Source organism: Vulpes lagopus, chromosome 10 (assembly GCF_018345385.1).
Source record: "Vulpes lagopus strain Blue_001 chromosome 10, ASM1834538v1, whole genome shotgun sequence".
In the NCBI taxonomy this organism is placed as follows: domain Eukaryota; kingdom Metazoa; phylum Chordata; class Mammalia; order Carnivora; family Canidae; genus Vulpes; species Vulpes lagopus.
This window is the reverse complement of record NC_054833.1, coordinates 84,335,516-84,355,244: the sequence shown is the minus strand read 5'-3', so window position 1 is coordinate 84,355,244 and position 19,729 is coordinate 84,335,516. Positions and strand designations below refer to the sequence as shown.

Sequence of the window (19,729 nt, the reverse complement as noted above, 5' to 3'; positions counted from 1 at the left end):
CAGGTCACCATGCACCTTCTCACAGGGAAAAGTACCATCCGCACCCTTACTCCCAGAGGAATGAATGCTCTTGTCTAGGCCATGGTCACGCTGCCCCACACGAGGGACATGTTCTCTCTGCCTCTGCTCTCCACTGTGACTTCTCCACCTCTGCTCTCCACTGGTCTCATCACCAGAGCTGCTCGGGCTCTCACCTCACCCCTTCCACCTTGCAACCCTAGGGGAGTGGCCCCAGCTGCAGGGATTCTGAGCTTGTCCATCCACATCCACATACCTGATGCCCTTCTGGGACATCTGTCTAAGGGGCATCTCAAAAGTAGGGTGTACCAGGCTGACATCTCCATTTCTACTTGTCCGCATGCCCCCCCCCGACCAGGTTCCCCCTGTAAATGGCACCTCTGCACCCCTGTCCCGGGATCTATCTTAAGGCCACTTGTCTTCCATATACTGAGGCCTCTCCCACTGAAGTATCCCAGAACAGCCATCTCCCTACCCACACCCCTCACCCCTGCTGGGCACCCAGTGACGGGCCGAGCATGGGACCTGTAAGCCCCTCCACAATGCAGTCCTGCAACACTCTTGGCTCTGTCCTCTTAGGTCTTGTCCCCTAGGCCTCAGAGAGCTCCTCCAGTGCCCCCCAGAGGTGCCCTGGGGGTACCTGCCTGGGTCCCTATCACACAGCCCACATCTGCCATCCTGCCTGCAGCACTTCTGGTCACTTGCTCACGTGCTTACTGCTTTGTGTTGGCGCTTTATAGACAGAATGCTTGTGTCCCCCCAAATTCATATGTTGAAACCTATTCCCAGGGTGATGGTTTTTGGAGGTGGGGCCTTAAGGAAGTGGTTAGGTTTAGATGAAGTTGTGGAGGGAGTGGGCCTTCACAATGGGAACAGGAAAGACATTGGACACCTTGCTCTACTGCCCATCTCTCCCAGTCTTTGCCATTTGAGGACACTGAGAAAGGATGGCTGTCTGCAGACTGGGAAGATAGTCCTCACCAGACCTGCAATCTGCTGGGGTCTTGCTCATGCACTTGCAGCCCCCAGAACCACAAGACAGAAGTGTCTGTGTTTTGCCAGCCCCATCTGTGGCCAGCTGTCATAAGGGCAGAGCCCACTGAGGGCCATGGGCAAAGACCTCACTGTTCACAGCTATGGCTTGGAGCCTGATGCCCTGGCCCCATCAGCACTTGCACGCGAGTGCGCACACACACGGTCCCTTCAGCCGGCGGCAACACCGGGTGGCTGTAAGGCAAGGTCCTGCCCAGGGGCCCAACCTTGTCTATTGTTCTAGCATCACTTATAGGGGCTTCACGGAATCCCTTCCCCGCAGAGAGCACCCCCTCTATGGCACTCCAGCCTTCTTATCCAGTGTTGGGAACAGGATACCAGGGAGCAGAAGCAAGTGTGGGCACCAAGGGAGGCTTGCACTCACGTCGTCTCTAATTAAGTGGGTCTCTCGGGGCCTTGAAATCTGCTGGGTTTGTTTTTCCTGGTTGGCTGGCTCTGCTTGCACGGACTCTCACCAACTCACAAGTGGGGTGCTGCCCCCCAGACTCCCCTGTGCTAACAGAATAATGCTGAGTCCCTCAGGGAAAGAAGGGAGCTCTGGGTCCTCAGAGTCCAGGAACCCACCCACATGAGCAAATGCACATTTATTGAGCAGATGCTTGTTGAGGAGCATCACATCATACTGCTCAAGAGCACAGAACCAGATGACCTGGCTTCAAACCCTGTCTCTACCTCTCACAGCTGTGTGACATTGGACAGGTTACTTAATATCTCTGTGGCTCATGCCATCCCTATAGAAGGGCATCAATTGATCTAGAGTGTTGGCAAGTGTAAGTGCTCAAGGAAACATTAGCCACATGCAGAAGCAGAGCCCGTGCTCAAGTCTTTCCCCCAGAAAACACCCCGTGATGGGGCCTTCAATTCAGCTTTGGGGCAGTGGGGTAGATGGCTCAAAAAGGAAAGGGAATGGAGGGCTCTACAGCATGGCCCTTCCCATCATGCTGCCTCATGGCCCAGAATGGCAGCGGGACAGGCTCCCTTTGGCCAAGGAGCCAAGCAGGCTTCAGCCCAGACCCACCACCAGCTGAGGAAACCAGCCCCATGGGGGATGTTTCTGGATTGGGGCCAGGGTGGAGGGAGACACTGGCTATGAAGGAAATGTCCTGTCCACGGACCTGAGTCCTCGGTGTGTCAGTGGAGGGGTGCCCAGGCCGGCCTGCCCGGGAGCTGGCGTAGAGTGTGGCTGGGCAGGCAGTGGTCCTGTGCCCTCAGCCCTCATCCGCCCCAGGGCTCACCAGCCTGTGCTCAGGTCTGTTTACCGAGGGGGTGAAAAGGCTTCTCACTGCTGTGTAAATAGACTTTGCAAAGGCCTCCGCTTTCTCACCCGCTACAGCTTTCTGAACGCACATTATGAACTGGCGGGCTTATCGGGAGGGCCGTCTGGCAGTTAAAAGATGTTTCCCCGCATTGTGAGGCTGCATGGAAACCGAGTCATGTCAGCCCCAAGGACAAAGGAACTCAAGTGTTTGAAATGCAAAAATATTTTGACCTGACTACATCATTTTTCAAAGGAAAAAAGTAATTCACGGCTCACAATTCACTTGCTATCTTGCAGGAAGTCCTGTATTTCTTATTAACTCCCCAAGGCCTGCTTCTCTGTGTGAGAGGTCATCTTGGAGGGCCAGCATGTGAGGGACATTTACGACTTTCCTTTCCGTCTCTTCCTGTTGTTTTTTCTCTTAGTGCTGCCTCATGTTTGTGAGGGGCCCGCCAGTACACGGCTCCAGGCCTTATCTCAGGGCCCCTCCCAGACCAGAAACTTGAGTGGCGTACAGAGTGTCTGCCCTATGTTGCCAGGTCAGAAACCAAGGTCCTGAGAGGTTAAGTGACTTTCCCCAGGTCACACTAATTAATGTAGAGCTACAACTGGAGTTCCAGGGGTCTTCTGATCCCTCCTTGAGTGCCCTCTCCTGGGCTGTTGGCTCCCCCATGTAATGACTGTGTCTGGATGGGACCCCAAAGGTTCATCAGTCACTATTAGCATCACCACCACCACCATCATCACTACCATCATCGTCATCACCCTCATCACCATCATCACCACATCATCACCATCATCACCATCATCATCACCATGTCCACCACCACCATCACTACCATCACCATCACCACCATTATCATCATCGTCATCACCATCTTCACCATCACCACCATCACCATCTTCATCACCATCATCATCACCATCACCATCACCATCAACACCATCATCAGCACCATCATCATCATCATTATCACATCATCACTGTCATCACCATCATCTTTACTATTATCACCACCACCATCATCATCACCATCAGCACCATAATCTTCACCATTATCACCATCATCATCACCACCATCATCATTGCCCTTATCACCATCACCATCATCATCACCACCACCATCATCATCATCACCCTTATTACCATCACAACCACCACCATCATCACCACCATCCCCATCATCACCACCTTGCTCTCACTCTGAGCCCTGAGCATGTACCAGGTGCTATTTTAAGTGTGTTCTATGCATAACATCTCATGTAATCACTCACCACAACCTTGAGGCAGGAGCTATTATCACCTACACTCTACAGATGAGGAAATCAAGGTGCTGGAGGATAAAGAAAACTTTGGACAATCTTTTGCCTTCTAAAAGATCTTTCCACCACCAGACTCCCCCCCCGCCAAGCTCTTAGAAAGTGCCATGGACAGGCCTTAATGGTGGCTGCTTAGCAGCTCAGTGGAGGCTGAGCAAAAAGGCAACCTTTGGGGTTAGCTGAGCAAATCCTGAATGACTCTAAAGCTGTGTCTGGGGGTCTGGCCCCTAAAACTACAGGAACCAGAAGACCCCTGGAAGTCCTCCCACAGGAGCAGCAGGTTGGGGCACTTGCTGGGGTGCATACACCCAAAGCTGTTTTGTCCTGCTGGCAGAGCAGAGAGTCTCCCCCTGTGAGTGAGTCTGCAGAAGTGGGACCAGGAGGGATGAGCCAGGGAGACACAAAGCTCCCCTTGTATGGCATCATTGGGGTGGGGCTCTGAGGAGATGAGTGATGCATCATGTTGGGAAGCCAGGGGTCCAAAGAGCAGTGAGGGCTTTGAGGAGTATTACAGTGATACACTGGGGGCCAAACAGTGATTATTCAAGACAAGTCCTAGTGTTTAATAAGGTGGCCGGGGTGCAGGATGTTTGGTACACTGGCAGGAGGAGAGAGTGGGGACAACCATGGCATCTGTCCCCCTGGGTCCTGGCCCCAGCATGGCCTGACTCCACAGACAGACACTATCATGGTGCCCTGAGCACTGGCTCTGTCCCAGCCACCCACGGTGGCACCTGGTGCTAGGCCTCACCCCAGCACCTTCCGGTCTGAGCTGGCCTTGACCGTCCTCTTGGGTGAGCGAGTGGGGACAGACATAGGCCACCCTTCTGATTTGTTCTCCCTCCTGGAGGGCCGCACGTTGGCAGACATGGGTCAGAGATGCCCCTCGTGCCCCCAGCTCTCCCCCACCTAGGATGGCCCCTACCAAGCCAGGCCTTTCTGAAGGCTAATTTGATGTTTTTCTCTACCTTGCCAGTTCCCCTTTACGCCTGCCTCTGCATCTCTTGTCCAAAACAGAAATACAAAGGGAGGAAGTCTATTCAAAATTCCTCCTCCTCATTTTATTTCTGCTGCTCTCTGGGGTGTCCACACTTCAGATTCTCTTCCGATAATTACCTGCCCTTTCGGGGCCTCGGTAACCCAGAGCCTTGGGTTTGGGAGGCACGAAGAAAGTGTTGGCCTGCCCGCGGCACGCGGATACCCTGCGGGAAACTCTGAGGTGCACCAGCCCACCCGTCCCCTTCCCGCCCAGTGCAAGGCCAGGGAAGAGGATTTTTGTTATTTATTTTTGTTTGTTTTTGAATCCCTGCTTCCTCTCAGCTGATCCGTGATGAACACCACATCAGACCCTCTTTATGTGATAATTTTCCATCTCCGGCAATGCAAACATTTCTGTGGCTAATACTCTGAATCCTGGCCATTGCTCAGAAATAACAGAGGCAAGGTTCCAACATAAAATAATAAGTCTTGCTTTTTATTACTTAATTTATCAACACTATACTGGAGAAACATCTTGTTAACTGGATAAGCAGAAACCGTTCGGCAACACAGCCTAGGCTGATGGAAGGGGGTGTCGCGTAGAATAATGAATCCTGTTAGCATACAAAGAGGCCCTGGCTGAAGGAGGGTATTATTCAAAGAAGGAAATATTATCAAGAAAGCGGTGCGCTCACACTGAATCTGTTAAATTAAGAAGCCCACTCTTCCTGGCCAAAATCAATTTGTTATCCTTACAATTTCCCTCCGTATATAACAGAGGATAAAAATGAATAATGGCCTGGAGAAAGGACTCCCTCAAATCCCCGACCTGCAGGGACGGGGCCGAGCCAACATGGCAAGATGGGGTCGCTTCCACCAAAAATGAACAGAGCAAACAGCACAAGAGGCTCTCGGAAGCCCCACCACTGGGAGCAGTGTCTGATCGGGAACTTGGCGGGTGGGTGTCCCCAGAGGTCAGGGACACCAGGCACGAGGCTGCGGGTGACCGGGATCTCAAACGGACAGACATGAACCCTGGGAGGGTAGAGACCTCGAGGAATTCCAACTGGCATCTCCAGCACCTGCGCATAGTAGGCACGTGGTCAGCATTGCTGAATGTGTGCGTGACAAGGTCACACTGCAGTGACAGATTCCAAAGCCCAGACACCTAACAAAACAGCCTGTGGCTGGATTTCTCCTGTATACCTCGCGTGGCTCGCAGGGTGGCTCTGCCTATGGTGACTGCCGCAGGACCTATCCAGCATTTCCTGGCCGCTGTGTTGGAGGGAGCAGAGTTCTGGGGGCCATCATGCCAGTAAGTGTAGAAATACCCACAGGCTAGATGGTCCATCCCACCTCAAGGCGGGCAGAAGGCCCCGTGTGACCGCGGTCCCCGAAGGCAGAGGCTCGGGCATTCGGTGAGTGGCACCACGTGGAGGCAGGAGGGGAATCCTGACCACACGGGGTTTATGATCCAGCGCACGGGAACAGTGCCCACATCTGGCCGACACCACCGACCGCAGCAGTAGTGTCCCTCGCCATCTGGCATGGGTGTGGGCCAGGCCCTGGATAAGCACTTCACCTAAGTCAGCATATTTAATAAGCAAAACACCCCCTACGGATGTTAAGTTTTACAAACTCAGACATGATGTCACAGCAAAGAGTGACATTATCACGCTTGTATTATTCCCTGTGCAGCCTGTTCCTATACGCACGTCCTTATATGTGAGCGATGCTTCACGGAAAACGTGCATGCCTGTCATGTCCACTTTTCCGAAACTCTTGCTTTTAAAAAACGAATAGTCTTTATATTTTCGGGCAGTTTTAGTTTTATAGGATAATGAGTATAAAGTGCAGAGCATTCCCATCACCCCCACCCCTCCCAACCACCTAACATGAACGTCTTGTGTGAGCGCGATTGTTTCTTATAAATGATGAGCCAGTACTGACGCATCGTTGAGTCAGGCCCATGACCAGTATTAGGCTTTGCTGTTGGGGTTGGTTGTACCTTCTATGGATCCAGATAAACACCTGTGTCTGTAGCCACTCCTGTATAGCGTCACTGACCTACCGGTCCTCTGCTCTGCACCTGTCCGGCCCTCCCTCCACCCACCCCTGGAATCCACAGATCTTTTCACTGTGTCCGCAGTTCTGTCTTTTCCAGAATGTCCTGCAGCTGGCATCACAAAGTGCATACATAGCCTTCTCAGATTGGGCTTCTGTCACCTGGTCCTAAGGACTTAAGGTTCTTCCCATGGCCTGAGGGCAAAGCTCTCTTTCTATGGGAGGTTATCCAAATGCCTCTTTTAGGGCCGGGGGTGGGGCTGAGTTGATTTATCCTCCCCCATCCTAGTCTGCCTCCCTACAGGGGCTCCTGAGTCCCTCCCAGCAAGGAGACCCAGGACAACTCCGAACACTGGCATTGCTGTTCCTCGGCAACCCCAGACCACAGATCAAAGCCCCCAGGGGAAGAGGGGATCGTCCCTTAGGGTCCTGTGCATCTAAGAGATCCCAGAATCCGGGGAGGCGGGGAAGCTGTGCCAGTGAGGCGTCCTCGTCTTTTCCTGCCCGCTCACAATGTATTTGCCTCACATGGACTCCATTCATTCTCTATCCACACACCTCAAGTGACCCTCCTCACATCAGCTTGTCACCTGTGAACGGGTCATGTGTCACCTCCAGGACCACCTCCTCCAAGAAGCCTGCTACAGTAGAACATGCTAGTGGCCCCACCTCCATGCCCTCTGCCCCATGACTGCATCCATGAGAGGCAGAGCTCATTTTCCCACCCTATGCTATTGGCTGTGGTAGATGCGGGTGTAACGTACTCATTCTGAGCCTAGGCCCCATGATGATTGCGTGCATCCCCTCTTCTTCTGCCATCACAGTGACAACAACACGCCCCCATGTAGCCCACAGGTCTAAGGAGGGCAACAGAGCCAACCATGGCCAGCTGAGCCCAGCCTGGACCAGCCTGCTGCACACGTATGAGAACCAGTGAGTACTGCTGTAAGCCACAGTTTGGGGACAGTTTGCTATGCAGCAGGATTGTGGCAATGGTTGACTGGTACACCTGCTTCCCACGTGTGCAACCCACAATGGCTTATTGAACTCAGCGCCCTCTGAACTCTGAGGTGTGTAGGTGAGCTCTGACTTGGGGTCCAGGGAGCAACAATGGAGGCATGTGGTTCAGCTGGGAACTCAGGAACATGTGCCCCCGAGTCTCACTGGCTGGTGGTGGAAACCCTCAACCTCTCTGCTGAATTGTGTCCCTACCTAGTTCATTGACTTAAATTCTCCGTGCCTGAGTTTCCTACTCAGTACAGACAACAAGACCTGTTGGGGTAACTGGGCTACGTGATGGACATCCAGTGGCTGGTATGCAGCAAGCATTCTATAAATGACCGCAATAGAGGACCCCTCACTGGGACCCCAAGCAGGGCCTGATGCCCTCTCTACAGCCCTTGCACCTGCCTGCTCTCCTTCCCTTGCACCCTCCTCCTGGCCCTGTGACCTCCCACCAGGTTGAGCCCAACAGCAGCATGAGCCTCAAAGCTTCTGGGGGGTGGGGCAGGGCAGAGGCTCGACAGTGCCAGCTGGTGTCCCCCATTGGGACCACCACATGCACACCCACACGGATGGAGGAAGCCAGTGCCACAGCCCAGAGAAGGTGGGGAACTGGTGGACTCGTCCCCTCTGCAAACCTGGTGCAGGAGCCCACTTGCTCGGATAGCAGGTGCCCTTGTAGATGGGGTGGGGAGGGCCCAGCCTTCCCTGGCCAAGAGCTTCCACTGCCCGGTGGGCCCCAGAGACCCCCAAATTCAACCCCATTTTCCTGTATCCAAGTGAACAGGCTTTCCCAAGCCCTCACGCAGGCCTGTGCAGGGACAGGGTGGGGTCCTGGGTTCTGGTGTGCGGCACTGGCACAGCCTGGCCCCGAGACCTCCCAAGGGAATACCATCTGAGGGGACCTCAGGAGCCAGCCCTCCCTTGAGGCCTGAGATGTCCCACGTATGCCCCAAGAGAGAAGTGGGCAGCGCAGAAGTGACCAGGCGGACGGAGGGCTTCACAGCATCTTTCATGCTCCATCCTGTCTTTTACCCTGAGAGGGACCAGCCCCTTTGACATCCCTGTTTGTGTGAAACTAGAAGTCTGCCTGCCTTACCTTCCAAATGATGACAGTCACACTAATGGACAATGGCAGGGCTTTCAGAGCAGAGGTGAGCCCCTGGGTGGGTTTCTCGTCTGAGAGCAGCAGCCAGTACTAGGGGAGAGGCCCCCCAGACCAGGGCTGCAGGCTTCGCTGAGGTGAGTGTCTGTGTGTTTAAAGCAGAAGACGCTAAATAGGCCTCAGAGCTGATATATTTTTCTCTCCTAATAGTGAGGCACAATTTAATTAACTCAGTATTGCACCCACCTGAAGATTACGGAGTTTATTGACACCACCATCTGGCTCCTATAAAGCCAGTAATGTAGATAATAAATCCGCTTCATTACCCGGCGCGAGAGGCGTCCTGCTCTAAACGATCTCTCTTAGCACCTCCTATGAGCGCCACCTTGGACACCCCGAGGTTCTGCATGGTGTCCAGGAGGGCCCCATGGCCTCCGTTCCACTGCCTGCGCACTTGGACCCCAGACAGCCTTGACACCCTCGGCCCAAGGCCAGCGTCCCCCCAGGGCCCTTTACCCCCAAGGCCCCCTTGGCTCCATGCTGGCCAGGCAGCCACATCCCCAACTCCAGTAAGCAGGCCCAGGTGCCCAGAGTGGCGCCCAACCACTGTCCTGTTCCCCAGTTGAATGCCTGGAGCAGGTCTGGCCCTGGACATGTGTTATCCGATTATCCGTCCAGCCTGCAGAGGAGGAGCTGGAAATGCACAAGGCCAAGCTCAAGGCCGAGGGCCACAGTGTCCAGGCAGGACCAGGTATGGGGAGCTAAGGTGGGTTGAGAGGGGCACCGGGTCTCCAGCCACAACGAGGAGTTCCTTGTTTACCTTCCAGGTTAAGGGTATTTTTTCTTTCTGAGTGTGTTCTACAAAAGGCGTGATGTTCTCAGCCTTTGAGATTTAAGTCTGGGCAGAAAGTGTCAGCAGGGCAGGGCGGGGGGAGGGCCTGACCCCAGTGAGGCTCCCCCCCCCAGTCACCTGCTCTCACAAGCCCTACCAGGGGGGCTGCTGGGCCCTGAGGGGGGCGTCCTCCTTCCGGATCCAATGCCACAGCCTTTCAGAGCCCAATTCTCAATTGGGGGGGGGGCGGTAGTGGGGGGTGGTGCTGGGGAGAGAATGGACTGGCACGTGGCCTTTCTCAGTTGCAAAGAGGAGAAGCTAAACTCTCTCCCCGCCCCCCAGGTGTGGCTCTGGGGCACGGGCTGTCTGTGGGAGCTGCTGCACCCCCAGGCCCAGGCCGGCCTTTGTCAGATCCCCAGCTCCCCGAGTGATAAATCCCCTGCACCTCTCCCAGCAGATCCCATGCTTTAAGCTGGTTTTGGGGACCCCAGGACAGGGCGGGGGCGAAGTAAGGGAAATCGGCTCCACTAAGGGGCCTGAAAATGCAGAAATATCACATTTGTAACATGGTCGCCGGCCGCAGCTGCCTGTGGCTCACCCTCGCTGTCACCGTGGGCCCATTAATCACCCTTATCGGGGCGGGAAGGGGCCCCAGCGCCGCCCCCCCATCCCAGGGACAAGTTCAGGTGCCCGGAGGTGGCCCGAGGTCAGAGTCCGCCCTCCGCCCTCCGAGTGGCAGCAGAGCCTCCAGGCCACAGCCCCTCCCTGGGGCCTGACTTTCTGCTGGGGAACCGGAGCCACTGAAGTCACACCTTCTCGGCCTCTCCAGATAAGCGTCACAGTTGTGAAATCAGAGCCCTCCCGGGTGGGGCCGGAAGCCAGACTCGGCTGGGCCATCGGGAAGGGGACTCGTGGAGGCGGCGCGCTCCTACTCTCTGGTCACGGCCCCCTACACCTCTCCGCTTTGCAGCCTTTGATTCAGCAAAATCACGGATGCAAACTTCTTAGGAGTACTTAGTTTCCATGGCAACCGAAGCTGACCTCAACATTATTGTTCTCAAGAGGCACTGACTTTACTATATGTTCATTCACTGAATTAATGGACTCCTGGTTCTTTTATCAGCGGCCCCCGAACAAAGGAGAGGGAGACGTGCCGTCAGAGGGCTTTCAGCCACTGCCCAGCCTTTTGTTGGGGGCTTACTGCATCCGAGCAAGTCTATTCAGCCCCAGATTATCAAAATCAACTCGGGGCTGTCTCTGTGGCAGCTAAACACACTTTGATTTCATAAAGACATAACCGATCCCACATGCAAATTATTAATTGTGATCACAGGGCTCTGAGGCCTGGGGTCTCCCATGTGATGGTTTTTGGGGTAATAGAGCGACTTTGCAGGTAGAATTTGGGTGAGCCTTAGGGTGCTGGTGGCTCCTGAGTGTTGCTGGCTGGCGGGAGAAGGGGAAAAGGGAAAGGATTGCTGGAACCGTCCTCGCCAGAGCAGGAGAAGGACCCAGTGAACCTTGCCAGGGCCACTAAGGCCAGCTGAGCCCATGTGTGCACATTGACACTTCTTGCTGGGGCTTCTGCATTTTTGGATGTAGCTTCTTGGGCCAGCCACCTCCTTTCTGTCTGCACCGCCCTCCCCGGCCCCCCAGCCACCTCCAGAACAGCGCCAGAGCAACAGACCACAGATCGCAGCAGTGCCCACCGAATCTGGCTACGCGGCGCTGTGCTGCACTTCCTCGACCCGGGCCAGGCCAAGAACCAGGCCTGCAAACCCCCAGGGGCACAGCTGGGTGGCGTTTGGGCTTCCCAGGGAATCCCTGCACACACCCAGCAGTTGTCTGCGGTCTCTGCTCCCACCTTCCTGCGGCTCAAAGAGTTGTCTTTCCGGACTCACTGGCCAGGCCTCCCAGCCCCCAGCCACCACCACCCCCCCAACCCTGCCGCCGCAGGAGGGATCTCAGAGACCAGAGCCATCGCCCCAGGGCCAGGCTCGGGCACACAGGAGCGCACACACAACAGCCCAGCGATGCACACCACGGTTCTAACATCCAAATAATCATTTCACAAATTATAATAATTATCAATCCATCACCCTGTGTGGACAGTGCCAGGCTGGGCTATCGGATGGCTTTTATGACCTGTAGCATTTTGCACGTGATGACGGGGAAGAGATTTATGAAGCCATCGTGCTCCCTCCTCCAGCAGCGGGACTTCATTAGCTTTCTCTACTTCTGACTCTCTGTGCACCCCCAGCACCCCCCCTCCGCCCCAGCTCCCCCAGAGCTGCGGCGGCGAGACGGCTGCCATCCTCGTGGCTTGTCAAGAGGCACCCTTCCCCTTCTGGTCCTGGCCCTGCTAGTGCAGATTCCTGATTTTTGGTGGGGTGGGGGCAGACAGAGAAGGGGAGGAGAGGAAAAAATAAAAATAAGAAAAGGAGAAGGTCACTTCCTTTTGTGTGCCGTTCCCCCCAGTTGTACCGTATTAACACGTCCTTCCTTTTCAAGATGGTCAAAGGAAACAAGATAAACTGGGACAAAGGGGAGGCTGCCCCGGGCTTGTGTGTCCCCTTTTCATATCACCGGAGAGATTAAATCAAAATTCTTTTAGCTGATACCATCTCCCCGGGCGGACTACACTCTTGTTAACGGATAAATTCAAGCCCTCCAGAAAGTCAAAGAATAAATTTAAGCCTTTTGCCAAATGTCTATCCTATTGGATTTTGATAAGACGGCCATTGAACCTTAATAATGTCTTCCATCCATTTGCAGCGGGCCCTTAACACGGCTCTTTATTCGTCCCCAAAGCCTCTTCGCTGGGCCTTTTTATTACAAGCTCCGGCGGGCTCTCCAGGGAGCCGGGCGACCCGAGTGATGGATGGACAACTCGCTAGATTATCTCCCGCAGATGTTTGCTCTGCAGGAGCCCCGGGCTTTCCCTCTAAGTAAACAGAGACGAAATAGAGTCCGCCGGAGGGAGCGGTCCCAGAGGTCCTAGGCGCTGAGGCTGGAAGAGGCCACGCAGCTAGACCTGCAGACCTGCAGTCAAAGTGACTTTGTAGGTAGCAGTGTGGGTTCCTGCCCAGGACACACTGGGCAGGCACGGGGATGCAAGATGGCAAGGGTGCCAGGGGTAGCAAGCACGGGTCCCAGTCTCACCAGCACCAAGGCTGCGGGAAGCTGCAGGCCGTGAAAGAATGTGGGCGCAAGGGATGGGGATGGATGTGGGATTGCGGCACAGAGTAGGGGGGACAGGGCGTAAGGGATGCAGGCGATGCCACGGAGGGGTGCGGTGGGGAGGGGCATCTGGGGACCTCAGAGGCAAGGCTTTTACGCTGTGGTCCCAGCCCATCACTCCCACCAGAGCCTGCCCTGTGCTGTAGGCCCAGCCACTCCTGAGTTCGAATCCTGCCTTCACAGTGCCTATGGGTTCAGCCAAACTCCCTGGGCCTGGGCCAGGGCCAGGGCCAGGGCCAGGGCCGGGGTCGGGGTTGGGGTCTGGGCTCCCGCCTGAGCTCCCACAGAGGGATTCCACGGCACTACCAGCAACCTGGCTCTCCAGTGCTTAGAATTTATAACCACAACTTGCCCACAAAGTATCACATTTTCCTGTATCTGTGTCAAGTCGCTGATGGCATTTGTTACCTTTTGTTTCACTTCACTGATGCACATAAAAAATGGGAAGAATCATCCTCCTAGAGATGGACTGACTGAAGCTGCAGATGTCCATGGACCCACCCAAGGCCCCCTGCGACTGCCCGAGGTGTTTGACAGCTCCCAAACGTGCGGGGAAGGAGAGGTCCATCCAGCCAGACACAAAAATCCCAAACCACAAAACTGATAAATGGAGGTCTGCATCCTCCTGCCAAGGAATTCACTAAATGTGTCCTTAAAGCAGCACACAGAGGCATGTGTGGTCATATTCTATAATATATGTGCACGCACAGATCTCCACGGCTGTAAGTCACACAGCTCCTGGTAAGCTGGGACCTGTGTTTTGGATAGAAGGTCAAACGAACACTGTATTTACTCGTTTCTCAGCCTCAGCACGTGAACCCATTTGGCTTTGCATTTTAGCTCCCATCTCCCTCTCCTCTCCCTCCCTCTCGATTGTCTGGCACGGAACCGTAACCGGATGGGTCCAGATCTAAGCACCAGGGCTAGGTTTTGATCATCCCACCCATGTGACCCTGGGCACCCATCCCGTCACACTTGAATGCCCCAAATGCTGATAAAGTCTTAGGTCAGTGCGAGGCCGGAAAAATCCCAGAATTCAGCAGATGGCTGAGTGCCGTGGGGAGAGGTGCGCATGAGAGAGTGGCAGGGCTCCCTTGCAGGCAGCAGCCTCCTCCTGCAACAGGGGCCTGCAAGGTGGTCGCAGGCAGAGAGGCAGAGATGCCCGGCTGGGCGTCTGGAGGCCTTTTTTGAAACAGGCGGCCGCCCAGGCTCCCTTTGCTCTGTGTCCGGGCCCCCTGACTATCCGGCTGCTGTGGGCGTTGGGTCAGTTAGGATTCTGCATGGAGAAGGAACCTCAGACGCCTCGTCTGGGCCTCACAAGGGCCAAACACAAGGTGTTTGAGGGGATACCCGTGCACCACAGTGTGGGTGGGTCCCTGGTGGCTGGCTCCTTCCACCCATAACCTGAGCAGCTCTCCAGAAAGACCTATGACCAGACTGGAAAAATCAGCCAGGGCCTGACGGGCTGAGTGTTTAGAAGAGGAAAAGGCAAGTCAGGAACCACGATGCTCCAGGAGCGCAGCGGAGGCACTGTGGTTCTCCCCATTGCATTTTGTCCTGCCTCAAAAGCATCCAACACTGGCCTCACCATTTTTGCGTTTAGACTTGACTTGTGGGCCTTCTGCCTTGACCCTGGTACCCATGCTGGACAACCGCCTGCTCCCACCCCGGCCACCGCCCCCATCCTACTGTAAATGCATCATCACCTCTAACCTCCCATCCGTCCACCCCACTGTCAGAGGCAAGTCACCCGGTGGCAGGTGGTCAGTTGCTTGCTCATGGTGAGAAAAATGAAGATTTCATGTTCTCTCTAGGAGTTAAGAGAAAGACTGAAGTGCAGGTCCTTTCTCGTGGGGAGAGAAAAGACTTCAATTCTTTGAAATATGGGAAAGCTGTTTTAAGTCTCTGGCTACCTTACATCCTTTAGGGATGTATAAGTTTGTCCTCAGAGGCGGGAGGAGGGAAGGGGGCCATTGGGAGGGCAGCTGTGTTTTAAGGAAGAAAGGCCCCCAGCTGCCCTGGGCAGTGGCGCTGGGACGGGCCAGTCCTTGGCCAGACACAGACCATGGGTAAAGAATGAGCTAAAAAATCACCCCTGCCAGAGCTCCCGCCGGGGGTCACTTCAGGGTGGGACCATCCCTCCCTTCACAGGGTTTCCTCCAAAATCAGTATCTGTGGGGTTGAACCCAGCGAGAAGGCCCAGGTGCCTGGCCCCTGACAGAGCGCTCTGCTCAGAGTCCCGGGCTCAGACCCTTGAGCCAGGCACAGGGTACACCTGTGATGTCATAGGCAGGACTGTTCCCTTTGCGAGGACTGCGGTGCTTGGCTCCCCAGGAGAGGCTGACCATGCCCCATAGCACATGTCTTGCAATCTGCATAGGCAGCAATGGCGCTTGATGGGGGCAAGACAACCCAGGGCCCAGGCGTCCGGACACCGTCTATACATCCTAGATGGGCACCACGCCCCACCTCATCTGGGTGGTGCTTTGAGGCAAGCGCGACACGAGGGTGCTGTTTATATTCTTCTGAAGATCCATATACCCACCATGCACGAGTGTGGGTAGTGTGTCCTGTGTGTGTGCATGTGCATGGGCGACCCCATCTGGGTGGGACCGACCCTGTCTGATGAGTGGCTTCTGGGTTTGGGGCTGACTTCTGGATCCCATCCTAGCTGCTGGCTGTGCAGCCCGCAGCAGCATGCAGGAACGTCGCTCTGTATGGGTTTTTTTCTGGGCCTAGTTTACTCTCTAGATCCTGCAGCGCTAAAGTCTACCACCCAGCTACCGTCCGTCACCCACCAGGAGGGCAGGAGACCGTGCCCACGTTGACACTTTTTCTTTCACCTAATGGGCTGCTTATTTAACGCCCTGCCTGAGCCCTCTTTGGAGACTGAGTACAGCAAAGGCTTTGTGGAATTTGCAGCCAATTGTGGTTTTCTTCTCCCGTCTCCATATTCTTTTCATGTGAGTATCCAGTGGAGATGGTTAAACAAACATGACCTGTGTTTATTTAATTTTCCTGCATCTGCATGGCCTGAGTGTTCCCACTGGTGCAGGCTCTCCAGATCCTCAGGAGTCAGGGTGGTTCAGCCCCCCTGACCCCCTACCTGCCAGCATCCATCCTAACATCATCGGAACCCCTGTCCTGGGCATGCATTCCACCACACACGACGCATTGCTTGCGAACGGCTGGCCGCACCAAGGACCTGGCGACGCGCGTGCGAGCTCAGGATGGCACATGGCCCGTGGTGAGGGAGAAGGCGTGGAACCAGCTCTCCTACCTTTTGGATGCAGCCCTCCTGGGACGACACTTCCGTATCCGTCAGCATTTGCTGCAAAACAATTGTGAAAGGGGACGTTAGTTTCTGACCAACAAGATATTGTCCTCAGGCTGCGGCAGGCTGTAAACCGTAGGGGCAGATCAAATGTTCTCTGAAATGAGGGGGGTAAGACCTAGGGCTTCTCCGTAAAATGGAAGACAGCACTCTGTTGAGAAGTCTGGTCCTTTATTCCAATGGTGTGTCCTCATTTGTTGAGAGCGCCAAGGACCCCTCCTGGTGTCGCCTCCCTGGAAAGGCAGCTGGTTCCTGGTAGAGAAGGACCCGCTCCTGGTGGCTCTGACCCCAGTCCTTAAGGCAAGCCACACATATTACCAGAAACAGTTCCATGGGGGCAGCAAGGCATCCGTGTGGCCTCTGAGCTCTGCCAGCAGGGCCTGTCTAGATGCGACTCTGCTGTGAGCCGTGCAGCCCTGGAGCAGGCGCACGCAGGAGCAGGAGCACGCAGGGCATCGGGCTGCATGGGGCTTGCAGTCTGCCTGGTGAGGCAAAGCCTCGCTGAGCACCCCACTTCGCCCTGGGGCTCGGTCAAGCCACACTCCAAGGGAAGCCGCGGTGGGGGAGCAACGGGAGAGGGTGGAGGCTGGCCGGAGCCTGGCACCACCTGCCTGTCACCGGTGGGGCTGGTGGGGCTGTGATTTGATGCCATTTCTCTGCTGCTTCTCTTTTGGCAAATCAGAGGGGGCAGCATTTAACTTGCTCTTTATCCCAGGCCCCTGGGAAGTGGATGTGGTTTTTGGAGGAAGCTTCTCAGAGGAAACCAGGCGAAGGCAAGAAGCAGCAGTGCCCACGTCACGGAAGCACCCTAGGCTGGCCATTAACGACCAGCTCCTCCAGCGGTGGGCAGTGCCAGGAACTGCTGCCCTGCCCTCGGCCTGTGGACACAGGCTTGGGGTCGTGGGGAGAAAAGATGCCAGCCCTTTTGGGTCTTTCTTTCACCTGACAATTTTGACCGGGAGCTTTTCTTGGCTCGGCTTTGGAGAGCTGTAGCATTTTGCCTGCCTGGCGTCTCCTCTTAAAAACCACCAAGCTGCGCTCCAGAGGGACGGCGTTTCAGTGACGGGTCCCGGAGTGCTTTCTAAGCTAAGCAAACTGACAAATTAGCTGTATAAATGGGATTTTCCCTTCTGGATCACAAATCTGGGCATAGACGCATATATAAATTGCAACGTCGTTTCCATAAGAATAGAAACCAAGATTGAAACTAATATTTGAAAAACAATGTGAGAAATGGTGTCAAATCCAGGGGTTTTATTTAGCCACCCCTTAAAATCACACTACTGCTCTTCCGAATCACAAGCCCAGAGCGTGGAGTGCCGGCCAGTGCCCACGCACGCTGGCTAAGGGGCCAGGGTGCACGTTTGCTGGGCTCAGCTGTAATAACAATAAGTCATATTTTTAAATGTTGAGAATTCTAAGCAGTTGGAGATTTTATGTTTCTTTTAATAGATTCTGAAACTGTGGTTTGGAAGGTGGTTCTGCATTTGAAGAGAATGAGTTGGAGAAGGTGAGCCCCACGGAGACCATGGAGCCTCCCAGGGCACCCTCAAGGGGCGAGGTCGCCAGGTGCTGACCACGGGGGCCTGGAAGGGCAGCCTCAGAGGCCGGGGGCTAAGTCTGGTCGGTAGGCAGGCCCACATTTCTACTCTCTCGTGTGTCTGCTTTTCACTCTGGATCCAGAGCCAGGAAGGCTGGTCGGTGGCTCGGTCAACTGAGCAAGGTAAGGGAGAATGAGGCAGACCGTCTCAGCAGAGCCGTGGCTTCCAGGAGGGGGCCCTGCTCACAGCCACCTGAAGGCCAGGGATGGGGTCCACTCTTCCACCAGGGCCGCCCAGGCCTGCACCCCAGACAGCACAGAGATGTCTGTCACCCTGGACACAGCACGGGGGGCTCCATGCTTGAGGCATGAGGTCCCTGGAACCAGATGGACCTACCCCACATGGAGGGGAGAACACGTTCTTGATTCTCAAGAACAGGGCGCTTTAACTAGGTGGGGGGTGCAGAGCCTGCGGCACGGCCCACAACCATGGGAAGCATCCACAGGAGGATAGCGCCCCTCGGGACGATCTCCCTTCCTGGGAACTCTGGAACCTTGCGTCATGGCCCCTGGGGACTGGGGCGCACACACCACGCGGTTGCCCGAAGAGCCCGGGAGAGCGTGCTGCCGGCACCAAGGCTACCACGCGGCTCTCTGAGGACGGAGCGTCAGCTGGCTTTCTCCAGCTGGCCTCCAGCCCTGCGCAGGAGGTAGAGCACTGTCCTAACCGGCAGCGCTAGCGCCGACTGCAGGCATCTAGGGCGGCTGTGACCACAGGGGGACAGAAGTTTGGAGGGCTGCCGCTGCCCGCGTGCCCCAAGCTGTGCTGAACGCAAAGTGCTGAGCTCCATTTTGGGTGGAATCCTTCCTGGTTTGGCTCCAGCCAAGAGCACAGGCCCGAGTCTGGTGACAGGGACTCCTCCACCCTACGGTGGCCCTGGGGCTCCCCTAGAGTATGGAAGGAAGTTGGGGTGCAGCTCATGAATGGAGAATAAGACGGACAATGGATCATGTTTTGAGATAAAGGCTGGGTTGAAACCAGGCCTAGGTCTTTCCCTCCCTGAGGAGAGGTCAGTATGCCTGCACTGGGGCAGGGCCTGTGCACAGTGCCCCACTCTCACACCCATCCTGAGTCCCGCCGTCACCGGGTGTGGGCTGGAAGCAGGGGTTTGCTGCCCTTTGGTCGGACATTATCAGGGAGGCCTCGTCCCCCTCCTGGGGGGTTGGGGGTGCGTCTCTGGGAGCTCAAGCCCTGTGCCCAGCTCTCTTCCTCCCAATGGGTAGGTGGTGGAGAGCTCTGGAGAGAACGAGAAAGCTACTCCATCACCCTGTCAGCACCACGGCTCCACATGGGGGCTCTCTGGTCTCCAGCACGTTGCATCCCAGGCCCCAGGGTGAGAGCCCCCCTCCCTCAGCCCGTCGGCCCCTCTGTTGGTGTCTGCGCCATCCCTGCCATGTTTTTTATTTTTCATGGCCCTGAGCTTCCTATCTCTCTGCTCCCAGGTGGCGAGTGTCCAGGGCAGGAGGCCCAACCTGCTGAGAGGGGCTGCTGGGAGGCCTGCTGCCCCAGACTCCAGACAATGCATGGCGGTCTCTCTCCCTGAAGGTGCTGCAGGCCATGTTCCCCTGCCCAGTGTGGGAGCTCAGGAAGGCCCTCCTGGCAGCCTCGGTCCTATAGGTTCCCCGAGCAGCATCTGAGGCACCTGCACAACCACTCCTGATTCAACCAGAAACTCCAGGTCAAATGGCCACAGGAGAAACTTTCCCAGGAGAGCCCAGCCAGCAGCACACAGCATAGGAGTGGCCACTCCCCACCACGCCTAACAGGTGGGGCACACCATGAATGCAGCCTCGCTCCCCTAGATCTCTGCTGCCCCTTACACAGCCAGCCTCCATCCACCTGTGCCCCACAAGCTTGGGGCTGAGGCCAAACAGATGGAGCATCCCAGGAAATCCACCTGTCACATGCTGCCTCCCCATTCTGAGAA

The 19,729-nt window shown here is 55.6% G+C and overlaps 1 protein-coding gene across 5 annotated transcripts in view; it reads right to left on the bottom strand.

Moving 5' to 3' along the window:
* PRDM16 (PR/SET domain 16) overlaps positions 1-19,729 on the bottom strand; it is a 313,101-nt gene that overhangs the window by 145,864 nt on the left and 147,508 nt on the right. For all 5 annotated transcript variants that reach the window (XM_041770218.1, XM_041770222.1, XM_041770220.1 and 2 more), the window contains exon 3: positions 16,148-16,198. In XM_041770218.1, coding sequence (XP_041626152.1) covers positions 16,148-16,198 — 51 coding nt within the window. The remainder of the gene's footprint in view (positions 1-16,147; positions 16,199-19,729) is intronic.